This window comes from Oryctolagus cuniculus, chromosome 12 (genome assembly GCF_051225735.1).
Source record: "Oryctolagus cuniculus isolate XC-2025 breed Fujian yellow rabbit chromosome 12, ASM5122573v1, whole genome shotgun sequence".
In the NCBI taxonomy this organism is placed as follows: Eukaryota; Metazoa; Chordata; class Mammalia; order Lagomorpha; family Leporidae; genus Oryctolagus; species Oryctolagus cuniculus.
Window position 1 is genome coordinate 50557759 of NC_142878.1, and position 23468 is coordinate 50581226.

Here is a 23468-nt window from a genome sequence, read left to right on the forward strand (position 1 = left end):
GTGATCGCTTCCCCAACCCCACACCACATCTGCAAAAAAGGTGATGCAGAGTAAGCGAAAGTCACAGGAAAACTAGGTCCCAGTGACTCGCCCTGTCACTTTTCACTTGATATGATCTTGTCCAAGCCTCTTAGCCTGCAACAGTCACAGTCTTCTCAGTAGAACAGTCAGACAAGATAACACCTGGGGAAGTGCTTTATCACTGCAAAGATCTAGGCAAATGATGGGCAGTGCGGGTGGGGTATCACCATGGTCATGGGTCTGCCACGCAAGCGGGACCCTGTTCTGAAGACCCAGACCTTCCATGCCGACCCATGCCTTCAACCACATTTCTCCGGAGTGGCATCTGCGGATCTTGATTTGTGTAGCATCTGATCCAGCTAACACTAAGTTAATCCCATTCTCCTTCCCTTGGTGCATAGTTGAAGCCCTTGAAATCCATCCCTAAAGAAGAAAAACAGAAAACAATTTACTAAGTGCTTACTGTGGGCCAGGCTTTTATTTGGCCTGAAATTCTTTTCCACAGACCACAGACTGTTCCTACAGAACAGAAAGTAGGAAGCCTTTGCAGCCGAGACCAGTGGAAATTACATTTCTATTAAAAGCTGTCTGTGGCTAGATGTATCCATCTCAGGTACAAATTTAAATGAGGTAATAAACTTATTCAAAGACATAAAGCTATTACATAAAATGCCATTAAACATCTTCCACTCAGTGTGAACAAAACCCAGCCATAAATTTCCTTTGGCTATCATTTTGCGATTCGCCAGTTTTCCACGGGTTATGCATCTGCCACTTCTTGACCGTGGAATTTTGCTACCCAGTACTGGTGAAGGGAACGTCACGAACACTTGACCCTTTGAGATGCGATGGTAGTCAGCTTTCTCGGTGTCATAACTCTGAAATGTAGGAGTGCCAGGTTTCTCCGCGTGCTGACTTCTGTAACTGTTTTCTACCTACGGCCAAGTGCAGTGCTGAGGCTCCGTGTTTCATATATTAGAGATCAGAGAGAAGGAGGCCCCACCCTCAGAACCCATGCATCTGCTCTGAATTTTGAGACTGACTCACAGCTTCTGACATGGAACCATACACTTGGGAGTGTTGCCTCCCTGCTGGAAGAAGGGGCCAAATGGAAAGGAAGAGTTGAAAGAAATATGGAGCATTGTAACTAGAGAAGTCCTGTGGGCCCAGTTTTCCTGTGGACACTTACCTAAACCACGAGCCAGGAGGAAATAGCCATAGCGCCCAGAGACATCTCGTTGAACTTGCCTAATTTATTTTGAACTTGTCAGGATTCCCTTTTACCTTTGCAAGCCAAGTCCTAAACCGAGATGTGCCCGCCCCTAGGAGCTTCACCAGACAGGATGCTGGCCGGTGTGGAAATGACTGGCAGGTCAGTGATGGGAGTGGGAAGAAGCATCCAGAATTTGCCCGGGTCCTGTGCTCAGGGGGTGTTCCTGCACGTGAGTCAGTCAGATCCAACTAGAAATGTCTCTTTGTGTCCTAGACACTGGAGGCCTCGCTGGGGTGTGGCCTGCCCTGTCCTTAGCAGATGGTCTCGCCTGCAGGGGCTGGTCGCAGCGGGTCAGCCGGACCAGCTTCTGATGGCCCTGCCGTTCTTCTTTCAGGAAACAGCATCCTCCATTCAGCTGCCGATAGCGTGACCAGTGCGGTGCAGAAGGCCAGCCAGGCCTTGAATGAGCGTGGAGAGCGGTTAGGCCGGGCAGAGGAGAAGACAGAAGACATGAAGAACAGCGCCCAGCAGTTTGCAGAAACTGCGCACAAGGTGAGCCAGCAGAGGGCCCGGGGGCCTCGCTCTCGGCGGCTCGGGAGCTGAGGTTCCAGGAAACTTCATTTAGATTGTTCCTCATGATGGGAGACAGAAAAGCACGTTTACTTCACCACCCTTCAGATAATCCCCGTCTACTCTTTACTAAGCACCAGAGGTGCGAAAAGTTCCTTTTTTGCCTAATTGCTTTGGTTATGTCCTTTCTGATGCGCTCATGCCCATCTCTGCCTTTCTGACCTTGGAGCCTTAGGAAATGTGGATCCTCCTTAGCTCCTGCCCGGAAGTTCAGGGCTCAAGTTTCAGGCCACAGGATGAGAAGGGCACCAGGAGATCAGGTCTCAGACTGCTCTCCCTCCCCTGACCAACGCTGGAAAGAAGCCGCGGAGGCCCCCAGCTGCTCGTGCTCATTTGCCCATCCAGCTCCTTGCTCAGCCTGTGTCATGATCTCTTCCCAAGGTGCAGAGCGAGCTTGCGAGGCCCAGAACAGACCACACCTCAGGCTGATATCTGCAGAGGTTGACTTCAGGGCTTCAGTTGCAGAACCCTAAGCTTGATCAGACCAGTGCCGAGCAGCCAGCTAGCTCCCCTCCTGCCTCTGCATCAGGAGAGGCGAGTTTCCCACGTGACTGATCGTGCACCCTGCGCGTTCCCACGCTCACAGAGAGCCGTGCCTTTCAGTAGGGACAGGGGGGATGTACACTGGCAGCCACTGTCTGAGGCTGCCACAAACCAAAGGGGAGAGAAGCCCTGTTGGTCAGGCGATAGGAGGATTCATTACTGCCCTGTCCTTTGGGTCAAAGGGCTGCTTTTATCTGGCCAGTGACTCAAAGTGTGGTTTCCAGAAACACCTTCTGCTGATGACTTGTGTTGACATGTCAGACCATGATCTGGCCCTGCAGGTGGGATTTTCAGGTGACCTCTCAGGGAAAAAAATGAGTTTACTTCAACTGAGGAAACAAACATGAACAACCAGTGTCAAAAACCAGCCCCGCACAGCTGAGGCGGCCTCCCCACGGCTTCAGGCCTGACCGGGAATCTGATTCCAAGCGGATGTCTCCTGCCCTCCCTCCCGGCAGCCCCTTCTCGCAGACTTCTCTGTTGTGTTGCTGTTCTCTGTCGAGACAGGCTCTTGCCACTCTGGTACCCTGGGAGAGAACTGATCAGATCTGTGGGAAGACAGGGGTGGGGGCAGCCCCCTTGGAGCCCACAGTCTCAGACTGCTGTAGTTATTCTATGGGGAGAGAACTCAGCTTGCAGGTTTCCTGGCCCCTTCCTCCCTTCTCCCGCCTCTGTGAGATGGAGAGGCCAGAATTCCTGCTGCGGTTTGTGAACAGTAACCTGAGTGATTTAGATGAGGAGTGGACAGTGGAAATCTGGGGAAACGTTGAAAGCCTTGAGTGTGGGAAGAGAAGGCTAAAGGGAGTGGCACTGTACCCAGCTGCCTGTCTGGCGAGGGTGAGAGTGCACACAATTATCTTGCTTGTCTTCCCACACAAAATAGAGCAATCAATAGAGCACTGATAAAATTTGTTAAAACAGGAGTTCAGGTTAACGATTAAACCATGAGCTCAGTGACTGAGCAGGACTGCGAAACCACTTTTTCTAAGGTGGAGTAGACAATGCCTGGATGCCATCCACATAGGCGTCCCTCTCAGAGGGGCCTGTACAAACACCAGAGTGGATAACCTCAGCAGATGGCCCAAATTCCTGGCCCTCGTTGTCCTGTTTCCCTGACACTGTGGCCAAGTTTGCTGGGTGCTTGGGAAGGCAACATGGTTATAGCAGTTAGTGTCTTGTTAGAATCTACTGTCATTCACCAAGACTGTGACGTTGGGCAGTACTTAACTCCTCCAAGCCTCGGTTTCCTCATCCATACAATAGAGCTGATTAATAATAATGCCTGTGGAAAAAAATCAAGTGAGTCCAAAGCTATTAGCACACATAAATCTAAGTTGCTATTGTAAGTTCCATAAAAATAGCTACTGCCAAGCCTTGAGTGACTTATGGGCACTGGAGAGGAGTTACAGAATTGTTCCTGGTGACCGAGGACCCTCAACACAGGGATGGGGCAAGAGCACAGGTGAGGGGGGAGGGGGGTGACCTCCTAAATGTTGACATCATCTCAGCACACGGCAGCCCCAGAACAGGACCCATCAAAAGAAACTGATGAGGCCACCAAAGACAAAGAGGCCCCTGGCTTTGACCAATGGGAAAGTCCATGCCTGGCAGTTACCCGCTCCCCGTAGAGAGGGGTGAGGCTGGGGACCGTTTCTACCTGCTTTGGTTCTCCCTGCCCGGCCCCCACTGTGGGTGTTATAGGGGAGCAGGAGGGGCTGCTGGGGTCTCTTGGTGTGCGAGGGAGCGTGAGACAGTGTCAGAGCCAGACTTGCAGTCTTCCAAAACTGAGATGCATGCTTCCGCATCACCGGCATTGGCAGTTCTCCTGGTGGGCACACTGACCTCTTTCAATAAGTTGTAGCTGTTTCCCAAGGGCCTGGCACCACTGATTTGGACTCGCTGGTGTAGGCTGATCGTAAAGATGTCATTTCACTGGCCAACTCCCAGCTGGGCCTGCTGGCGAGGGGAGAGCCGAGACGGCCCTGGACTCCCACCCCCAGACAAACATGGTTCGGCTGACTCATAGAGAGTGGGCTGCATTTGCAAGTGAAGGCACAGTGCACATGGTAGCGCCCTGAGCAGAGAATGGCAATTCCAGGTGACAGCTCCTCCAAGCTCCCAGCTGAATAGGGGCAGCTGGAGACTGTGATCCATCTTGCTAGAGAAAGTTTACTGTCAGCTTCTGATTTTTCCAGGGCTCCTGTAATATCCCAGGTATGAGAGTGACAGAATCACTTTGGCACATTGTGCCATCAAGAGAAGTGGGCGCTTATCCCCTACAAAGCAGATGGAGAATGATCCCTGGTCCCCCAGCGCTGGTTAGCCTGGCATGAGGAAGTGTGGTTCCTTCCTGAGCTGTGGGCTTGGCACAGCCCCAGCCTTTGGGAAAGCGCTACTCAACCACAGACGCAGGCCTGCCTACTTCCCCTGCCCCAGAAAGCACAACGTGGCCGTGTTTGCGGCGCGTTGCCCGGGCGCTGCCACAGGCAGTGAGTCAGCAGGCGAGAGCATTACCCACACACAGCCATCCTCAGATGACATTTCTTGCAGAAGAGAACACTGATCTGCCCTGTTTTGCACAGGCCTACGTTCGTGGGGGAAGGCAGGGTGAGTGGCATGTCTCTCCCTGGGAGGGAGTGGCTCTCTCTGTCTGTGCTGCTGTTTCCCCAGGGTCTCTAGGCCACCAGGGGACTCAGGAGCTCAGACCTCTTCAAGTATCTCCTTGGCATCAGCAGTGATCTTCTGTTAGCATTGTTAGGTGGAGGAGGTTACATACCATGGAGGGAAAGCCTTCCGTGAGATATTAAGAAAACAATATATATGTAAAAGAAATTGTGAACTCGAATAGAAACTTAAGACCCGCATGAACCCACAAGCATTTAGAATTGGAGACTTTTATAGGCATGAGTTCAAGGTCATACAGCAAAGTTAGCAGCAGGTGTCCTACCTCATTTAATCCAATGCTCTTTTTGCTCTCCCACCCAGCCTCCCACATCCTAAAGCTCCTAATTCCCAGGGAATTAAACAGCAGTCAAATAATGCCACTTTCTGCAAAAATACCTATCATGGTCTATTCAGGCTGCCATAATGAAATTCCAAAGACTGGATAGATTATAAACAGCAGAAATGCATTTCTCACAGTTCTGGAGGCTGGGAGGTCCAAGACCAACGTGCCAGCAGTTTCTCTGTCCAGTGAGGGCTCACTGCCAGTCTCATAGATGGTGCCTTCTCTCTGTGTCCTGGTGGAAGGGGCTAGGGGTTTCCCTGCAGCCTATTTTTAAGGACCCTGATCCTATTCCTGAGGGCTCTTCCCTCCTGATCACTTCCTAAAGGGCCCACCTCCTAATAACAACACACTGGAGTTAAAGTTTATTTTTTTAAAATATTTATTTATTTGAGAGGCAGAATTACAGACAGTGAGAGGCAGAGACAGAGAAAGGTCTTCCATCCACTGGTTTACTCCTCAAATGGCTAGAACTGAGCCAGTCTGAAGCCAGGATCCAGGAACTTCTTCCGGGTCTCCCAAGCGGGTGCAGGGACCCAAGCGCTTGGGCCATCTTCTCCTGCTATCCCAGGCCACAGCAGAGAGCTGGACTGGAAGAGGAGCAGCCGGGACCAGCGCCCATATGGGATGCTGGCACCACAGGTGGAGGATTAACCCACTGCACCACAGCACCAGCCCCAAGTTAAAGTTCCAATGCACAAGTTTTGAAGGGACATAAACACATAGGCCATAGCAATACCTCAAATGGCAAAATGTCCGATCCAGTTGTTTTTCTGCAGATCCTGCTGAGCAGGCCCAGGGGTGTCCTTCAGCTCCACTCCAGAGTCACAGTAACCAGGATGTGGTTCGGGCAGCAACACAGTCACTGGTGAAGATTAATGGCCGTGTGCACGAATGAGCCACAGCCTGTTACGTGAAAACTAACAGCACAGTGACTGTCAGGACAGCAGCACTGATCAAATATTTATGGTTGGAATTCATCATGCACAACCCTTAACAGCTCTGTGTTAATTTTATGGTCTGCGTTTCTAAATAATGTAGGAGAACTCAGGCAGAGTGAGAAGTGAAGGCCATCCAGTGAAGGGGCTCGGGGTACCCAGGGTGGGACGGCTCTGCCGTTCCCCCAGTCGTGTCACCTAGGTCCCTGAGGTCAGGAGTTACTAGCCAGCTCCACCCTTGTTGACAAAACCCCACAGCCCTCAGCATGACACGCTGGGGATACACAGAACTTCACAAACACTGTGAAGGTGACAGTTGACCGCTGTTGGTGTCAGCTCCACTGGCGCCACCAGACGGGGTTACCAGGAGCTGCTTCAGCTGAGGCTTCCCACGCAGGGTTAACGCTGCAACAGGAGGGCTGGTCCGCACATCCCCTCTCCAGCACTTGTAGAAATGTTGGTGCTGGTGGTCTCACTGGTGTGCCCACCCTAGGGTTGTAACTTCTCTGTCGAACACATCAAGAAGAGGAGGAGGAGACTCAGGATGCCTCCTGGGTTTTGCTGGGGAAATGGGTTATTGGTATCTTCTAGAATGGTTGCTCTGGGTCAAATCAGTGGGGTCCACTTGACTAATTCCTGAAAGACAGAGGACCTAGTCATGATGCAGATGACAGGGCATTCTTCACAGTTCTTGCCTGCAGACAATCACTTGTTCTTTGCTCAAGGGAGTCCTGAGCTGCAGGACGCTACCCCTGGTCACTGCCAGCCTCAATCGCAGAGATTAACCCACCACTGTCAGACTCTGCTCACGAGAGCAATCAGGGTTCAGCTTCTGCTCCGCCTTTTGGTTCACATCAGTGTATGTGCTCCTTGGAAAAGACCTAAAGAAAGATACAGATAGAAAAAGGCAGGGACAACTTTACATTTTGTACCCGCATGTCATTCCTTAAGTGCATCCCATGGGCTCTAGCTAGACTTGGGAAACTGTTGAGTGGTACCCAGTATTGCCTTTTATAAAGACCAAACATTGATAGACCACATTCCTCAAATACCAATGAGAGAAGTAGTAAAATCAAGGTCTAGATTTGGTCCATTAGTCAGCCTGCTCTCAAAGACAACTTGAATTGTCAAGTGCTTTCCTCGGTTGACTGCCCAGGCCAGATATGAAGTAGATTATTGCAGGTTGTGTCTCTCTCTACAGACTGTTGATTTTTTAATACTGCATGAGGCATCAGAAGAAATCTTACACTTCAGGAGTGTTGCGTTGATTTTTCCATTTGTTCCTTCAGTAGAACTCTGCCCACCTGCACATATGCAACAGCAAGGTGTTGCCAGAAAGAGTTTAAAAGTCAGTGCTAGATGAACTACTGGGGGAATGTAGTGCTTTCAGGACACCACTGTGAGTAGCAATGATGATCTGGCAGAGAGGGCAGAATCGGTGCTGCTGCTCCTTTTGGGTCCGGGAGGCAGCCATACAATGAGAGTTCCTGCTAATGAGGTCTCACTTTGCTCTTCCCTTTCTTTCCTCAGCTTGCCATGAAGCACAAATGCTGAGGACCTCCCTGCCTGGTGACCCTCCTAAGAGAAACGGAAGAGATTGTTCAGCAGTTTTTACAAGAATTCTGGACCTCCACTCGCTTCTTTTTTTCCAATATATGGACATTTAGAGTTTCTTGTTTTTCCTTTTCAGACATTAATACGAAAGGAAAGGTGATGTGTTTATACATCCCCCAGTGATCTTGCTAGGAAACGCTACAGTAACATCAGCTTCATGTTGCTTTTGTTCTTCCCTGTGGAGTATGTGTGTGTGTGCATGTGTGTGTGTGCGCGAGTGTGTGTGAGTATGAGAGAGAGAGAGAGAATGTATTTTTCTTTTTTTAAAAAAAATTGTAGTTTGGATATAAACTTTGGACCACATAATAAACTGCGCTGTCTCTAAATGGCAACATGTATTTCCCCCTGATTAGAAGCAGGAGCATATTTTCATGTGGTGACATCAGATATTATTGTTCTAGGTGAGAATAAAAATCAAGCAGTTATTGAGTCTCCTCACTCTCCAGCTACTCTCAATATGAAGCATAAAATTAAAATTGTGTATCCGAAGACATGACTCTGTATTATGGAAAACATTTGGATTTATCAGGGGAAACAGCAGTCTTAGATTTTGCTCATTGCTTAGTAATCTTCTGCATGAACCATCACCAGCATTCAAAAAAAAAAAAAAAAAGCAAATCAGAATCACAGATAGAAATCTACTTTCTGAGCTACAGCTTCAGTGCTTCTGCTGCTTATTTCCAGGCTGATTATCTGGAATTACCATATGAAGGATAAAAATTTGAAAGTGAAGATCTAAGGAAAAGCCTACTCAACAACTTGTGTATGTTCATGGATGCTTCTGTCTTTTGTCACTGTCACAAATGATAGTGGCTTGTATTAAAAAGCTTGGATTTTCATCAAAATTTGGTTTGTCTGGGTAAAAGTCTGTGTAGATGATAATGTGAAAAGATGCTATGTTTTAAATATTCTCTTCTCTTCTCTCCAAAGGCATGACTGTTTTTAGGCACCTACACAGTGCCCTGAGAAATGGCCTTCAGTTTCTTAGTATCTGGTTGGGGAGATTTTTATGTTATTGTGGTCTATTTATTTAACATAATTTAACATGTGGTTTTCTTGAGGAATTGCATTTTATGGCAGTTGCGACTTGCCTCGTCTGACATAAAACAGCACAGACACAAGTCCCTTACATTGCAGTCAGATTGGATGGAGTTGATCACACACCTCCTGAACGTGTATGACTCAAGGCAGGGCTGGGTTTAGAGTCTGCAAGTTTTGTTTCCTAGAAAGTTAAGAGGCTAAACATAAAACAAGCTGGGATTTTTCTGCATGAAACCACATCACAGATGCGCAGGTCAGCCTCTCCCTGCAGTTCGTCATTTTTAAGCTGCCCAAACCTTCAGGACCCCTTCCTGTTCCTTTATATCTGTTGAGCCAATTGAGTCTTTGTGAACTGTGGTCTCTTACATAGCAGTAAGATGACTTTGGGATGATTAATGCAGATTTAAATAGCTGAAGTTCTTCTGATAAAGCCTTCCCAGGGTGACAGAGTTTATTAGCAAAAAACAGTCTAGGCAGTGTGTGTCAGAATGGAGATGGGATTTGCCAGAGACCAGTTTCTGAATCCTCTTAGAGAGATTATCCAATTCTAGAAAGCTCTCAACCAACTTATATAGTAAACTAGGTAAGTTTACTGTAATATTTCATATGTTTCTATTTTATTTGTATTGTCTTTAAAGTCTAATGAAACAAGGAACGTGCCATTTGGTGAACACTACTAGAAGCATTTATAATTTCTAAGAAAAGACCCAAGGGTTACTCCAAATGAGTTATGTTTACCAACCTCCCTTCAGAAAACATGGGGAGGCGGGGTGGGGGAGGGGTGAGGAGTCACCTTCCCAATATAGATTCTGATTTTATAGATAGATAGTATAAGTAATTGAAAGAATAAATCTAAAACCTCCTGAGCATCAGCCCAGCAGCAAGAAAGTCGGTTGCCAAGTATCTAGCAGCAACCTGTGGGACTGGCTTTTAACGCAGCCGAGGAGGGCGTAAGCACACTGTGAGATCTGAGGTTCTTCCTCCCTGGTAAAATTGTGATACAAGTTTGCACACCTCACCCTCTTTCCTGGCTGTTTATCCTTTTGGACTAAGATCGGAAGTAGCCTAGATTAAAGCAAGTCCATCTGAATCTTTATTAGCTTCCTCTACTGATTTGTTCACAAGCCATGGTCATGACCTTGACTTCCCTGTGTCAAAGTCCCACCAACCCAGTGGCCAGAGCAGGAATCCTCTCCCTCCTCTCCCCTCAGGCTCTTGCAGAGGAGCCCCAGGATAACGTGTGAAGTTTCTTGCTATCGTTTGGAAGGTGGAAGGTGCTGCAATACAAGGTGTCGATACAGCATAACCTGGAGAAAATGACAAAACTGACTCGCATCATTTGGGTGGACTTCTGTTTCATTTCTGCATTTCACTATGAATTTGGGGAAGACTATTTTTCTGTGAAGGTCTTCTCAAATTATACTGGCAACACATGAAGAGAAGAAACTTCCCAGTATTACCACTTCTTCCTGGAATGTAGCTGTAGTAGTATTCTTTACTAGTATTCTTAGATACCTGTGTACAGGAAGTACGCAGCTATTCGGGTCGGTGTTTCCTGTTTAAAGAATGTATTTGTAAAATGTAACAAGATCAGTAGTTAACTTTTTTTAAGCTCTGAAAAAAACTAAGATTATGTGTTAGATTTAAAATTACAGTGAATTCTGTCTTAATACTACTTTTGTGGCTAGCAAAGGTTGTGTGTGCATTTATATAAAAATATTTACAGAATGCCCTAATCAAGGGATATTAAAGATAGGTTGTGCTCTTAATTTTTAGAATTGCAACATTGCTGATGTATGTTGTACAATTACTAATCCTTCAGAAGTTCCCTAAGATGTAAAACATAATTTTTGTTTTATTCAGAGACAAGTAACACCTGCTCTACTGATTCACTATTACAGCAAGCCCTAATTTTGTCATTAAATATTTTACTGTGATGAAAGTTTGTTTCTCGGTTATTTGTGAAGTCTGTAAAACACCACAAATAGGTACACAGCACCATACTCATACCTCATCACTAGGATTAGCCTGATGATAAAGTTCCATTGCAACTGTTCTAATGGAAAAGCTTGAAATGTAAAAAAGATTAAGGAGCTAACCTTAATTTAGACAACGGGCATCTATCCTGCAAGTGTTGTTTTGTTTTTCCTTCTCACAGATGAGATGAAGCCGATTCATAGTTGCCCTCCTGCTGATATTAGTGATGTACTCCATAACTTACTCAATGTGTGCCCTCATTCAGCAGCTAGTGCTGTGTCCTGTGATTGGGAAAGACCTGGCCATATTCTATCGACTTCCTGCAAAGTAAAGGCGACGTATTGCGTTACCCCATTTGTTTTCGAGAGAAGTGATTCGGGTGCCTGCGGTAGCAGAATAGCATCTTGGGGCTGCCTTGGACGCTCTTTGAGCAGGCAGCGCTTTGAAATACTTCTGGGAGGGCCGCAGGTGGAAGGGAAAGAGAAGAAAGGATGAAGATGGGGCTGGCTAGATGACAACTGAGCCCTACGTTACTGAAGCCTTTCAAGTCATCTGCTCTTACAAACTAAACTGGTAGCCAGTTGCCTTGCAAATATGATCTATTGTTTGCCAGTTATGCCATGACCAACTTTCACATTTTATGGGAGAATTAATATAAAAAGTGTTTCCAAAATATCAGTGGTGCCCTTCCCCCACTGTCACTGGGAACCTGCTTAGGGAACAGCATTGACATCATAACCATTGTCTGTCTAAACAAGCATTTTGGAGTAGATGGGGGAAAGGGAAGTAGAGAGTAGAAAGAGAGTGGGTGGGATTTACCAGAAATAAATTTCAAGCCAAACTGCAAACGTCTGCCTTTGATTGCTGTTGATACGGGTTCTGCATGCCTCTCCTGCTGGCGTGGGCTGGCCCGGGTGGGAGCGAGGTACACTTAGGCATGTTCCCCGGGAGCCCCTGCGTGGCACCCTCTGGCCCATCTAGGCAGGAGATGGTACGTGCAGGGGTCAGTCAAACTGTAAAATGCCTCAGGGGCAACCATTATCACAGCAAGAATTCAGAGAGGTAGGAGATGTGGAAAGAGAACACCCACCCACAAGGCAAATCTCCTGTGTCTCTAAATGTAATGTGCCCACAGTCCTCTCTAACAAGATGCTGCAAAGGATGGATTTTCTTTTGGTTTGCTTTTTGACACTTCAGAAATTACACAGAGAATGATTCTGTGCAGTCAAGCCAGCCTGGTGCACAATCTATATTTAAACCTTCACCCCCAACCTGTTGAGCAATCTCCCTTCTCCCCTCCACGCCTTTCTCTTTGTTCTCGGCCCTTGTGAAATCCTGCTTTAGCCCACCCTTCCTAAGGGGTTACCTATAAATAAAGTGCTGATTTATAGCAGCTTAGGGCAGTTCCTCCGAGCAATTGGGGAGCGATCAGAAATGCACATATTTTATTCCCAATCTGCCATTTTGGTGTCCCTGGTCATCTGGACTTTTGCAAAAAAAAAAAAAAAAAAAAAAAAAAAAAATCGGCAGGCCCTGGATGATGGGACACCTGGCTTTCCAGATGCTGAGTGGAATTAAGCCAGCTAATTAAAGCTGCCAAGGAAATTAAATGTTAGTGTGGAGTTAAGCTCTGTGACTCCTGTAGCACCACCTTCTACCATGACCCCTTCTATATTTCCCCCACGCTTCATCCAGAGCCTCTGGATTTCCTGAGTCCTGTTTTCTCTTCACACCTCCCCCCCTCCCTCCCGTGAGGCTCTCTGCCACATTTCTTCTTTCTGCTAAGTCCACAGCCTGGGCATCGCAGGTCTTCAGGGCGTCTGTTTCAATGACCCATTCCCCCACTGCTGGACACGGTGCAGTGAGGGAAAGTGGCCATGCCTCCACCCACCTGCAGGAACAGACCTAAGGGGCTCTGCCTTGGTTTGGGATGTGTGCAGTTGGCACTCCCATGGCTCTCATCTGCTAGACATTTATATTCTATTGATTGTCTAGGAGTGAAGAGCTTTTAAAAGAACACACATTTTCCTAAGTGCGTTTCCTGTGCTCAACCAGTGCAAGGATGCCTCTATGTGCAGCCGGGCCTCACACATCCTCACCTAGGACTGTCAGCAGGCGGGCAGCAGTTTCCAGCCCTGCAAGTCCCGGTGTCACTTGCCAACATGAGGTTTGGAGCCTTGGTCTGAGGACATTGCATCACAATTGCTTTGCCACTTGATTATTTGTCAGATGACACAGAGAAGAAAAACGAGCCTGTGAGTTCTACCCTGCGATCTAAAACAAGGCTTGGATGCCTTTCTGAAGACAATTACTGATGTGTGCTTTAACCTCGTGCACCAGCTGATCTGTTCAATAGCAACACCACGTCCCTGGTGACAGAAGCCCCGAGCTTTCTGTTAGTTTGTGTTAAAACGAGCCCTTTCTTAACTTTCAAGGAAGGAAAGCCTGGCTCCTGCTATTGAGCTAGTCTCTCTATTCATAGCACAATGGCTTTCTGAGGAATTTATTTAAGGCCAGCAGTTACAGTGGCCAATACTGGTAGACACATTTACATTTCCAGAAACTTTCCAGTTTTTTTTAAAGATTTATTTATGTATTTGAAAGGAGAAAGAGAGACAGAATCTACATCTGCTGGTTCATACCCCAGATGGCTGTGATGGCCTGAGCTTGGCAGATCTGAAGCCAGGAACCAGAAGCTTCTTCCAGGTCTCCCACGTGGGTGCAGGGGCCCAAGAATTTGGGCCATCTTCTGCTGCTTTGCCAGGTGTACTGGCAGGGAGCTGGATAGGAAGTGGAACAGCCAGGAATCACCCATATGGGATGCCCGCCACAGGGGTGGCTTTACCTGCTATACCACAGATTTTGCCTCAAAACTTCCCAGTATTAAAGGAGGCTCAGGATTTGCACAGAAGGAAAATGTGGGAAAGGGAATGCATAAATTGCGCCCCACGCTGCAGCCCCCAGCGAGCAATAAACCATAGCATCCTTTAGCTGGCATGGACAATGGCAGAGCGCCCCCTTGTGGCGATTTATCGGGACCTGCATTGCCTCATGACAAAGAGTGGCTCCAAATGGCCCTACTCTGCTTTGAAATCCAGCTCCGGTTTTGCTACTATCTGGCCTTGGGTAATTTCCTACTTTCTTGCCTGTTTTCTTATCTTCGAAATAGGGGTGACCGTCGAAGGTCATTTTAAGAATTAAATAATGAATGATAAAGCTTCTAGTCCTGTGCCTGCCTCTTGTTAAGAGATCAAAGAATGTCAACTCCACTTCTCTATGACGTAGGTCTAAAACAAAATGGTGAACTTTATAGTCTTGCGAGGCTGCAGACTGTGCTGCTGACTGGCAGGGTGGGCATACTTCCCTAAAATTGAGGTTGGCACAGGCACACAGGGCAGACATTGGCCAAGCATCTCTGGCCATTTTTATGGCCCAGGACATGGATCCCTTGACATTCCATAAATGCCAGTCCTGGGATAAAGAAGGTTCCTGCCCGAACAGCCACTTTCTAGGAGAAATTTCCAAAAAGCCTAAATTCATGTGAGAGAAGTCAAGAGGCACTAACCTTATCATCAATGTTATCAACTATGGGGTGATCAAGAATGGTTTTATGATCTGGGATGCTGACATGTCCACTGGACAGTAATTCATACTGCTTTCTTAAAAAGAGAGCTCTCTTCAAAAGAGAGCTGTGGTGCAGTAAGATAATCCTCTGCCTGCAGTGCAGGCATCCCATATGGGCGTAGGTTCTAGTCCCGGCTGCTCCACTTCCAATCCAGCTTTCTGCTATGGCTTGGAAAAGCAGTCGAAGATGGCCCAAGTTTTTTGGCCCTGCACCCATGTGGGAGACCCGAAAGAATCTCTTGGCTCCTGCTTTTGGATTGGCCCAACTCTGGCCGTTGCAGCCTTTTGGGGAGTGAACCAATAGATGGAAGACCTTTCTCTCTGTTCCCCTCTCTCACTGTCTGTAACTCTACCTCTCAAATAAGTAAATAAAATCATTTTTTAAAAAAAGGTTCAAGGTCATTCTACAGATGTATTGATGTGATTCCAAGGACTCTGGGGAGGACTTTCTCAAAAATAAACCATTCTCAAATGACCTAAATTGAAAGTGATTTAAAGAGAATTATTGACTCTATGAATTGAACCCTGGCCTGCAGTGAAAATAGTTCTAAGGGGAAAAGGGAAATAACTATTATCTCACCGATGTGTAAATAGCTGATAATGTGGCTTTCCTGGAAGCATTCAGCTAAAGAAGGAAAGATGGTCTCAGAAACTCTCATTGTCAGAATACTGTTTCCTATGGTTGCCATGGTGCTACTATTTGTTATGCTGAGTAAACTCAATATTATGGGCATGCATTTGACCTAACTGTAAAGATGCTCACATCCCATACCAGAGTGCCTGGATTTGAAAACTGCCCCTGGCTCCTGCTAATACCTGGTGGTTGTGGACATCTGGGGAGTGAACGAGTAGATTGAAATTCTGTGTGTGTGTCTCAAATGAATTAGTTAACTTTTAAACCCCACATTATTAGACCTAGGTAAGAGGGATCAAGCTCGTTATAACAGTGAACATTGTCCATCAAAATCCAATTATACTCCTCTCATTTGTACAGTGCCACAAATTATTTTTTAAACAAACTGCAAGCCATAGAAGTCTCATCTTGAAAAAGTAACTGGAATCTTTCCTAGCAGAGAGCCTCCTGGCTTCTTCATCAGATTTGTGTGTGTCCATGTAACTTTTTGAAAATACCGAGTGTTGTGTTTCAGAGAACAATTCCCTCCTCTGTGTGCTGCGACCTGGGGAGTGAAGTGAGCTGGGGAATGTGGGAAATACCAGTCACCACAACCTCCTTCTCCCACTGCTCCCTCCTACAGGCCCCACCTTGGGGTAGGGGTGGTCTCGTGACTTCCTTGCCCCCTTCACAGGAAAGACTCCGTCTCAGACACTTGGCCCCTACTTGCCGGCCTGTGAAATGCAGTGAGGGAATAGTGGGAGGCAGCTGGGCTTTCCTCCAGGAAAGGACTGGGAGCAAGACAGGCTCATGGGGACCAGAGTGGGACAGGTCAGCCTGGGTGCAGAGGACCCCGTGGCTCTGGTAACTCCTGCAAGTTCTGAGTCCTCTTAGAGAAACACCTCTCCACCTGCTTGGGAAGACGACCTGAAAACCAATGGAACAAAACACTGAGCTCTGTCAGACCTGCTCTCCCTGAGCGAGGGCTGAGCAGAGGTCCATCCAGGTCCCTACTGAGACTGGTTTTCCCAAGATAAAAGTAACAGGGAGACGGCCACAGAAATGGTCAGTCTTGGAAATTCACTGGGAAAGAGTGAAAGGAGTAGTGATTGGTCAGGCATCCCACAGAAACAGGATACAGACAGAAGGATGGTCCAATGATGTGCTTTCAGTGTAGCAATTGGTCAGGCAACCCAGTGAGACCAGATATAGACAGAAGAATGGTCCAATGACGTGCTTTCAGATGAAGGGAGGACTCCACTGCCCTCACCTGCATTCACTGAAAGCAGAGCTGTATCCTGACCAGGGGTGCTGGGCAGCCAGTTCTGTGGCAGCCAGTTCTGTGCTCCCCTTTGGAGATTCCGCCTGGCCTGACTTTCCCTTGGAAATAGCAGGAGAAGGACTGGAAGAGGCATAACTGGCTCCCCTCCAGCGTAATGCTGAACAGGCTAAGCTGTCTACTTCATGCTTTGTCCCTCTGGCCCCCAGGATTGCCCATGGTGCTGAGCCACATCAGGCTGCCCTCACACCTGCCGTCCACCAGCCATGCAGGAGAAGCGATGTGCAGACACCACAAGGAGCAAGGCATGTGGACCAGAGTGCACCCCCCAGGCTTCCTTCAGGTCCCGGTACTGTCCTCTGCTTTCAGTCCTCCTCCCCGAGATGCAGCGAGGGTGGATGAAAGGTGTAAGGAAGCTGCTGTTGCCACAGTTGGGGCAGAGATGAACCTGAACAAATATTGTCCTCACCGAGTATAATAACAGGAAGGGACAATGGAGGGAAAGTACTGAGTCCACTTCCTGAGGTCATTCAAACCGTCCTGCCTATCAACAGATGATGGCTTCTCAAGGCCACCACAAACCTTAACTCCATAAGCAGACCACAAAAGATGTTAGGATTGTAGGCTTTTTATTTAAGAAAAGAAAGTCTTGGAGTGAGTGCTTGGCCCAGGAGTTAACCCACTAATTGGGACAAGCATATCCAACACTGGAGTGCCTGGGCTTGGGCCTGGCTTGAATCCCAATGTCATCTTCCTGATAATGTAAACCCTGGAAGGCAGCAGGTGATGGATACCAGCCATCATCCACGTGGGAAACCTGAACTGAGTTTCCTGGCTCTTGGCTTTGGCCTGCTCCAGCACCACCACAACTCCAACCTCCACCTCGCAAATAAATAAATATTTTAAAAAAGAGGAAGTCTAAAGTATAGCTCCCAGATCTGCTCAGCATGAAAGATCTGTCCCCTGAATTCAGTGAGGTCAATGAAAGATGAATCCAAAGAGATCATTCAGAAAATGCCATGAAAGATATAGAAATTAACCTCAAAAATAGAGAGAGACAGGGGCTGGCCCCGTGGCCCAACAGTTAAAGCTGCCTTGTTACTCATTATGCCTTCACAGGCCTGGCCGCTTGCACCTCTTTCGCACCCAGAGGTCCTCGTATACGCTGTTTCTGCTGCCAAGGCTACTTTTGTCCCTAGGCCTCCACGTGGCTGACCTTGTCTGCATATCTTGTCCATGAAGTGTCCACCTACAGGTCAGAAAGACCTTCCCCAACCCCCATGTCTAAAGTAAACTAGGGTTTTCCAGTTATGGCACCTCCTGTTTCCTTTTATAGAACTTATGGAAATGAGTTTTTGGCCATTTGTGCACTCTCTCGTTGTCTCACTCATCATACAGTAAGACCCCAGAGGCCAGGAACCAGTGTCCTTTTGCTCCCCAGGGCGTACCCAGAGCCTGCGATTCACCAAGCACTCAGAACGTCCCATCTAAATGAATGCACCGGCCTTTCACTTGAAGCCTCCACGCAGAAGACAAAGGAGAGCTGGCTGGAAAAAAAGTAAAATAGCTAAACATAGGAGAAATACTCAGCTTCACTCAGAGTGGGAGACACGCACATTTTTTAAAAGGCAGAGTTCAAAAGTTGATTATATTTGATAATCAAATCAAATTAAAAGGGAATATGACCTGGGGCACACTGTCACCATTTATTTGGATGCAAGATGCTGGCACCTGCCAGCCTACCTCAGGCCTGTGCTCTGCCCATCTTTTAGCCTCCAGCTTCTCCTGACCACCCAGTACTGTGTCTACCACTCAGATCACCGTTGCCTGGCCCAGCCTCGTTAAAGCAGTTACTGTACAATAAGTTTCTCCACCTCTCAGTGGCAGAAAGCAGTTATCAGAAGGCTCTTAATTCCCCCAAACAAGTAAATCAATGAAATAAATATGCCCGGCTTGTTACTGTCCCGTAGATGTGATATTGGTGGGTACTTCTACTCCCTTAGCCCAGCTTCTACAACTATGCATTTTCCTTGATTCCTCAGTACTTTCTCTTTCTATGGGATTCCGGATCCGGCAAGGGAAGAAGGAATAATGAACTGTTAAGCTGCAAATTATTTATCTGCTATGTGAGACAAGCCTTGTAATCATCTAGGCCTGCTATCACGTTATTCTCTCTCCGTTCCCAAACCACCCTTCTTTACCCTGCGTTGTGATACCGGAACTCTGCAAACACTGCACCTGCTACTTCTGGAACCCTTAGAAGTTAACCACTTTCTACTCACTAACAATTCCTTAAATTACGGTCCTCCCGTTCACACCTGTGATGTGAATTCCTGACATTTGCTCTGAGGCGACTCCCAGGCACTTGGCACAGTTCCTGTTCCAGATCTTCACCATTCTCCCCAAGGTTCTTACAGCCAATCCTTTACATTTGCCAAATGATCCAACTTGCTAAGGTCAAGACTATCCTATTTAACATAATCCCACTTCCCTCACCTCTTTGTCTAAGTCCTATCACATCCTTAAACTTCCACCTTTAACAGCCCCCTTCTTGTTTCAGGAGGATCCGTGTTAGGACCCCCTTTTCCCTGTCTTTTCCGACTGCTTCAAGGGCCCATTCCATTAACAACAGACTCATTTCATTCTGTCTTTAAAGTTTATTTATTTATTTGAAAAGTAAACTGAGGGCAAGGAGGAGAAAGAGATCTTCCATCAGTCCCCAGATGCCCACAACATCCAGGCCAGGACAAGCCAAAACCAGGAACCTGAAACACCATTCAGGTCTCCAGTGTGGATGGCAGGAGCCAAGGACTTCAGCCATCACCTGCTGCCTCCCAGAATGACATTAGCAGAAAACTGGACAAGAAGCAGAGGTGAGATTTCTTCAGGCACTGGGTTATAAGAAGCAAGTGTCCAGGGCAGCAGCTTAACCCACTGCACCATGTGCCCACCTCTGCCTGTGTCTCTCCCTCTCCATTGTTCCATCTCTCAGAGGACAAATGATCGTCTCCCCATCACGAAGTCATTTTAAAACTTCCCCTTGCCTTTGTTACTTCCTATATACCATCTTCTCACCACCCCTGGCCAGCACTATGATGACTGGTCTTTCAAGGATGGCCCAGCCAAGATTCAATGACCAGCGGAAATGGATTCTTCTAATCCCCATTTCTCTGTCCTGCCTGATATCTGACATTGGTGGGCATTTCTACTCCTTCCTCTGGTGTGTGCCTTCTTCCCAACCACTACAAACATATTTTTCCAAAAATTCTGTCCTGCCCCCCTCTGTTTTTACACTTTTTCAAAGTCAATGAGTGTAATCCATAAGCTGATTTTTAAAATTTTTATGCAATAATATAATTATACTTCAAAAAGTTTATGGAAAGGCATATTATGACAAAATTATGTGTGGATTTCAAAAATAAGCTTATCTTTTAATTTCATCTTTCCATGAGCTTTTTGAAGTCCCTTCATACTACTCTAGCCTTCACCTTTCTCTGAACTCCAGAATTGAATTTCTGGCTTTCCTGCTAGAAATTTCCACATGACTCAGTAAGTCTAAATTTCAATTCATCTCTGCCTACATGCTTGTTTCCCTTCTTTTAACATCTTATCCAGGCATAAAACCTAAGCACCCTTTGATACTCCCTCCTTTTCCTCAACTATAAACTAGGAATAATAATAATGTGTACATCATGGTATTTTGTAGGAATAAAATTTTGTTGTAATGCCATCAGGAGAGTTATTATTTGTTCTAATTAATATCATCCACTTGAGTAGTTGCAAGTCCATCAGTTCTGCTTCCCATACACTGCCTGTCCTATTTTTTCCATCAATGCCACTAATATAGCTTTAATCCTCATTGATATTTAACTGAACAACTCCAGTTCGTTGACATCTATCAATAGTCTACTGTTCGCAATGTGTTTTTTTTTTTTTTTTAAGATTTATTTATTTGAACGGCAAAGGCACAGGCAGAGAGAGAGTGAGAGAGAGAGAGAGGTCTTCCATCTGCTGGTTCACTCCCTAGATGGCCGCAATGGCCAGAGCTGAGCCAATCTGAAGCCAGGAGCTTCCTCCAGGTCTCTCATATGGATGCAGGGAGCTGCTTTGCTTTTTTTTTTTTTTTTTTTTTTTTTTTTTTGCCAGACTGACGTAGTCACTTTTGTTTATAAAGATTTATTTATGTATTTATTTTGAAAACCAGAGTTACAGAGATGTGTGTGTGTGTGTATATATATATAGAGAGAGAGAGAGACAGAGAGACAGAGAGAGAGAGAATCTCCCATTGACTGGTTCACTCCCCAGGTGGCCACAACAGCCAGTGTTGGGCCAGGCTGAAGCCAGGAGCTTCATCCAGGTCAACCACGTGGGTGGTAGGGAAGCCAAACACTTGGGCCATCTTCCACTGCTTTTCCCAGGCCATTAGCAAGGAACTGGATCAAAAGTGGAGCAGCTGGGACACCAACCTGCACCCTTATGGGACACCAGCATTGCAGATGGTGGCTTTACCTCCTACGCTACAACTCCACCTCCTGAACTAATCACTTCTTTTCGTTCACTCCCACTGTTTTTCTTGGTACTCTGGAACACTGTACCATGTTTGGTAGATGTAATTTTTCTTCTTGCAGGAAGGTGGCACCCAGAGGACTGATACTGATTCTCAGTTATGCCTCTAAGAATACACATTATTCAATACTCAATAAATGTATGTTCATATATTAAATGAATATATGAGCAAGAACATGCTATTTTAAAACTTCGTCATTTCTTTCCTACACCTCCAATATAAGAAAAGATCAACTTCAAGGATTTTTCCTCTGTAACAATATTTCACAGCTTCTACTTAGACATTAATTCGGGGATATTGTTTTCTCTTTAACCAAAGTCTCCTGAGAATTGTATGTGTATATTTACACAAGTTCACACACACACACACACACACACACATACCGGACAAATCATTTTTCTAAACTTCACTTTCCTCACTTGTAATATCAGAAAATAATACTCATTTCATAGGGCTGTTGTAAAGATTAGATGAGACAGTGCACATACATTACTCAGCATTTAATTTATAACGCATAGGTGTTTAACATGTCAGCTTTATCACAGTGGCAGTTACATGTATGTTTGGCTATGAGAAAGATGAAATCTGCTTTCACAATAAAATAGATTTCAAAGACAACTGAAACCACAGGCACCTGTGAGCTATGCCAATGACTGTGTCCTACAGAGAAAATCACAAGACCCCGACTGCACATGAAGAGGAAGGACGGAGGGAATGCAACGTCCCTGTCACCACAGGCAAGGAGGAAAGTCCGAGCACGGGGACATCAACATCTTGACCACCAGGCCTCTGGCAGTGGGGGTGCTAGTGGGGGTGAGGTTGTGGCAGCGGTCGGAGGCACAGTTCATGCTTCCTGCCTGTCAAGCTGGGGGTGAAGGTAGAGCAGAGGTGATAGACCTGGTCCATTTTAAAGAGGGTGGCCCGGGGGGAGAACACTGTTATGAACTCCTCTATTCCACATGTCTACACTGTCTGCTGCAAGTTTCCTCCTAGACTCTACTTGGGAGACGTATGTATGTAGACCATGCTCATAGTCAACCTAAGGCACATAGTCGCACCAAGAGCCAGAAGAGACTTGAGAGAAAGTACCCAGCCCTAGTTGGTCTAACTCACCTGGAAAGGGAGTTCTAGGCAGATGGCTTCAACCTGGCCCAGCCCTGGCCATTGTGGCCATTTGGGGAGCGAACCAGCAGATGGCAGATGACAGATTTCTCTCTCTCTGTCTCTCCTCTGTGTGTGTGTGTGTGTGTGTGTGTGTGTGTGAGAGAGAGAGAGAGAGAGAGAGGGAGAGAGAGGGGGAGAGAAAGAGAGAGAGACTCTTTCAAATAATTAAATAAATCTTTATTTTTAAAAAAATCACCTGGGTAAAGAGAATCGAAAATGAATCTTGATGTGAATGGAAGGGGAGAGGGAGTGGGAAAGGGGAGGGTTGCGGGTGGGAGGGATGTTATGGGTGGGGGGAGCCATTGTAATCCATAAGCTGTACTTTGGAAATTTATATTCATTAAATAAAAGTTAAAAAAAAAAAAAAAGAAAAGAAAAGAAGGGCCAGCACCGCGGCTCACTAGGCTAATCCTCCACCTTGTGGCGCCGGCACCCCGGGTTCTAGTCCCAGTCGGGACACCGGATTCTGTCCCGGTTGCCCCTCTTCCAGGCCAGCTCTCTGCTGTGGCCAGGGAGTGCAGTGGAGGATGGCCCAAGTCCTTGGGCCCTGCACCCCATGGGAGACCAGGAGAAGCACCTGGCTCCTGCCATCGGATCAGCACGGTGCGTCGGCCACAGCGCACCAGCCGCGGCGGCCATTGGAGGGTGAACCAACGGCAAAGGAAGACCTGTCTCTCTCTCTCACTGTCCACTCTGCCTGTCAAAAAAAAAAAATCACCTGGGAAGAATTTCTCTTCTTTGACAGACATGGTGGCACTTTTGGAACATATTCATGCACTGAAAATCTTTACTCCCCCTGGCTACCCTAGAGAGGCATAAAGATCACTGTCAATTTAGTACAAGGAATATATTTCCTTTGTTCAGACCTATGGGAAACATGGATAGATGGATTGATGGATGGATGGATGGACGGATGGACAGGTGGATGGATGGATGGGTATGATTCCTAGATAACAAAGTACCAGGACAACTTAAGAGTCTAAATTGAAAGGGTCCTTGTGGTAGACTAAATAAGGCCCCACAAAAGTACCTATATCCTAACCCCTGGACCCTGTAAATATGTTACTTTCATGGCAAAAGGACCTTGGAAGATGTGATTAGGTGAAGGGTTTTGAGGCAGGGATATTATCCTGTATTTTCCAGGTGGTCCAATGTAGTCACAATGATCCCTGTAAGAGGGAGCCAGAGGGTTAGAGTTGAAAAAAAGTGAAATGATGATAAAGGCCTGGGAGAAGGAGAG

The 23468-nt window shown here is 46.7% G+C and overlaps 1 protein-coding gene and 1 long non-coding RNA gene across 5 annotated transcripts in view; one reads left to right on the plus strand and one right to left on the minus strand.

Moving 5' to 3' along the window:
• Positions 1 to 10946, plus strand: part of STXBP6 (syntaxin binding protein 6) — a 285447-nt gene extending 274501 nt beyond the window's left edge. For all 4 annotated transcript variants that reach the window (XM_089309371.1, XM_002718111.6, XM_089309367.1 and 1 more), the window contains 2 exons: positions 1629 to 1786; positions 7880 to 10946. In XM_089309371.1, coding sequence (XP_089165497.1) covers positions 1629 to 1786; positions 7880 to 7903 — 182 coding nt within the window. In that variant the 3' untranslated portion in view covers positions 7904 to 10946. The remainder of the gene's footprint in view (positions 1 to 1628; positions 1787 to 7879) is intronic.
• LOC149123022 (uncharacterized) lies at positions 5776 to 7873 on the minus strand. Its single transcript, XR_016217475.1, has 2 exons — positions 6151 to 7873; positions 5776 to 6041 (listed from the first exon to the last, which is right to left on the minus strand). It is a non-coding gene; the product is annotated as an uncharacterized LOC149123022 (long non-coding RNA).
• Positions 10947 to 23468: the final 12522 nt, after the last annotated feature.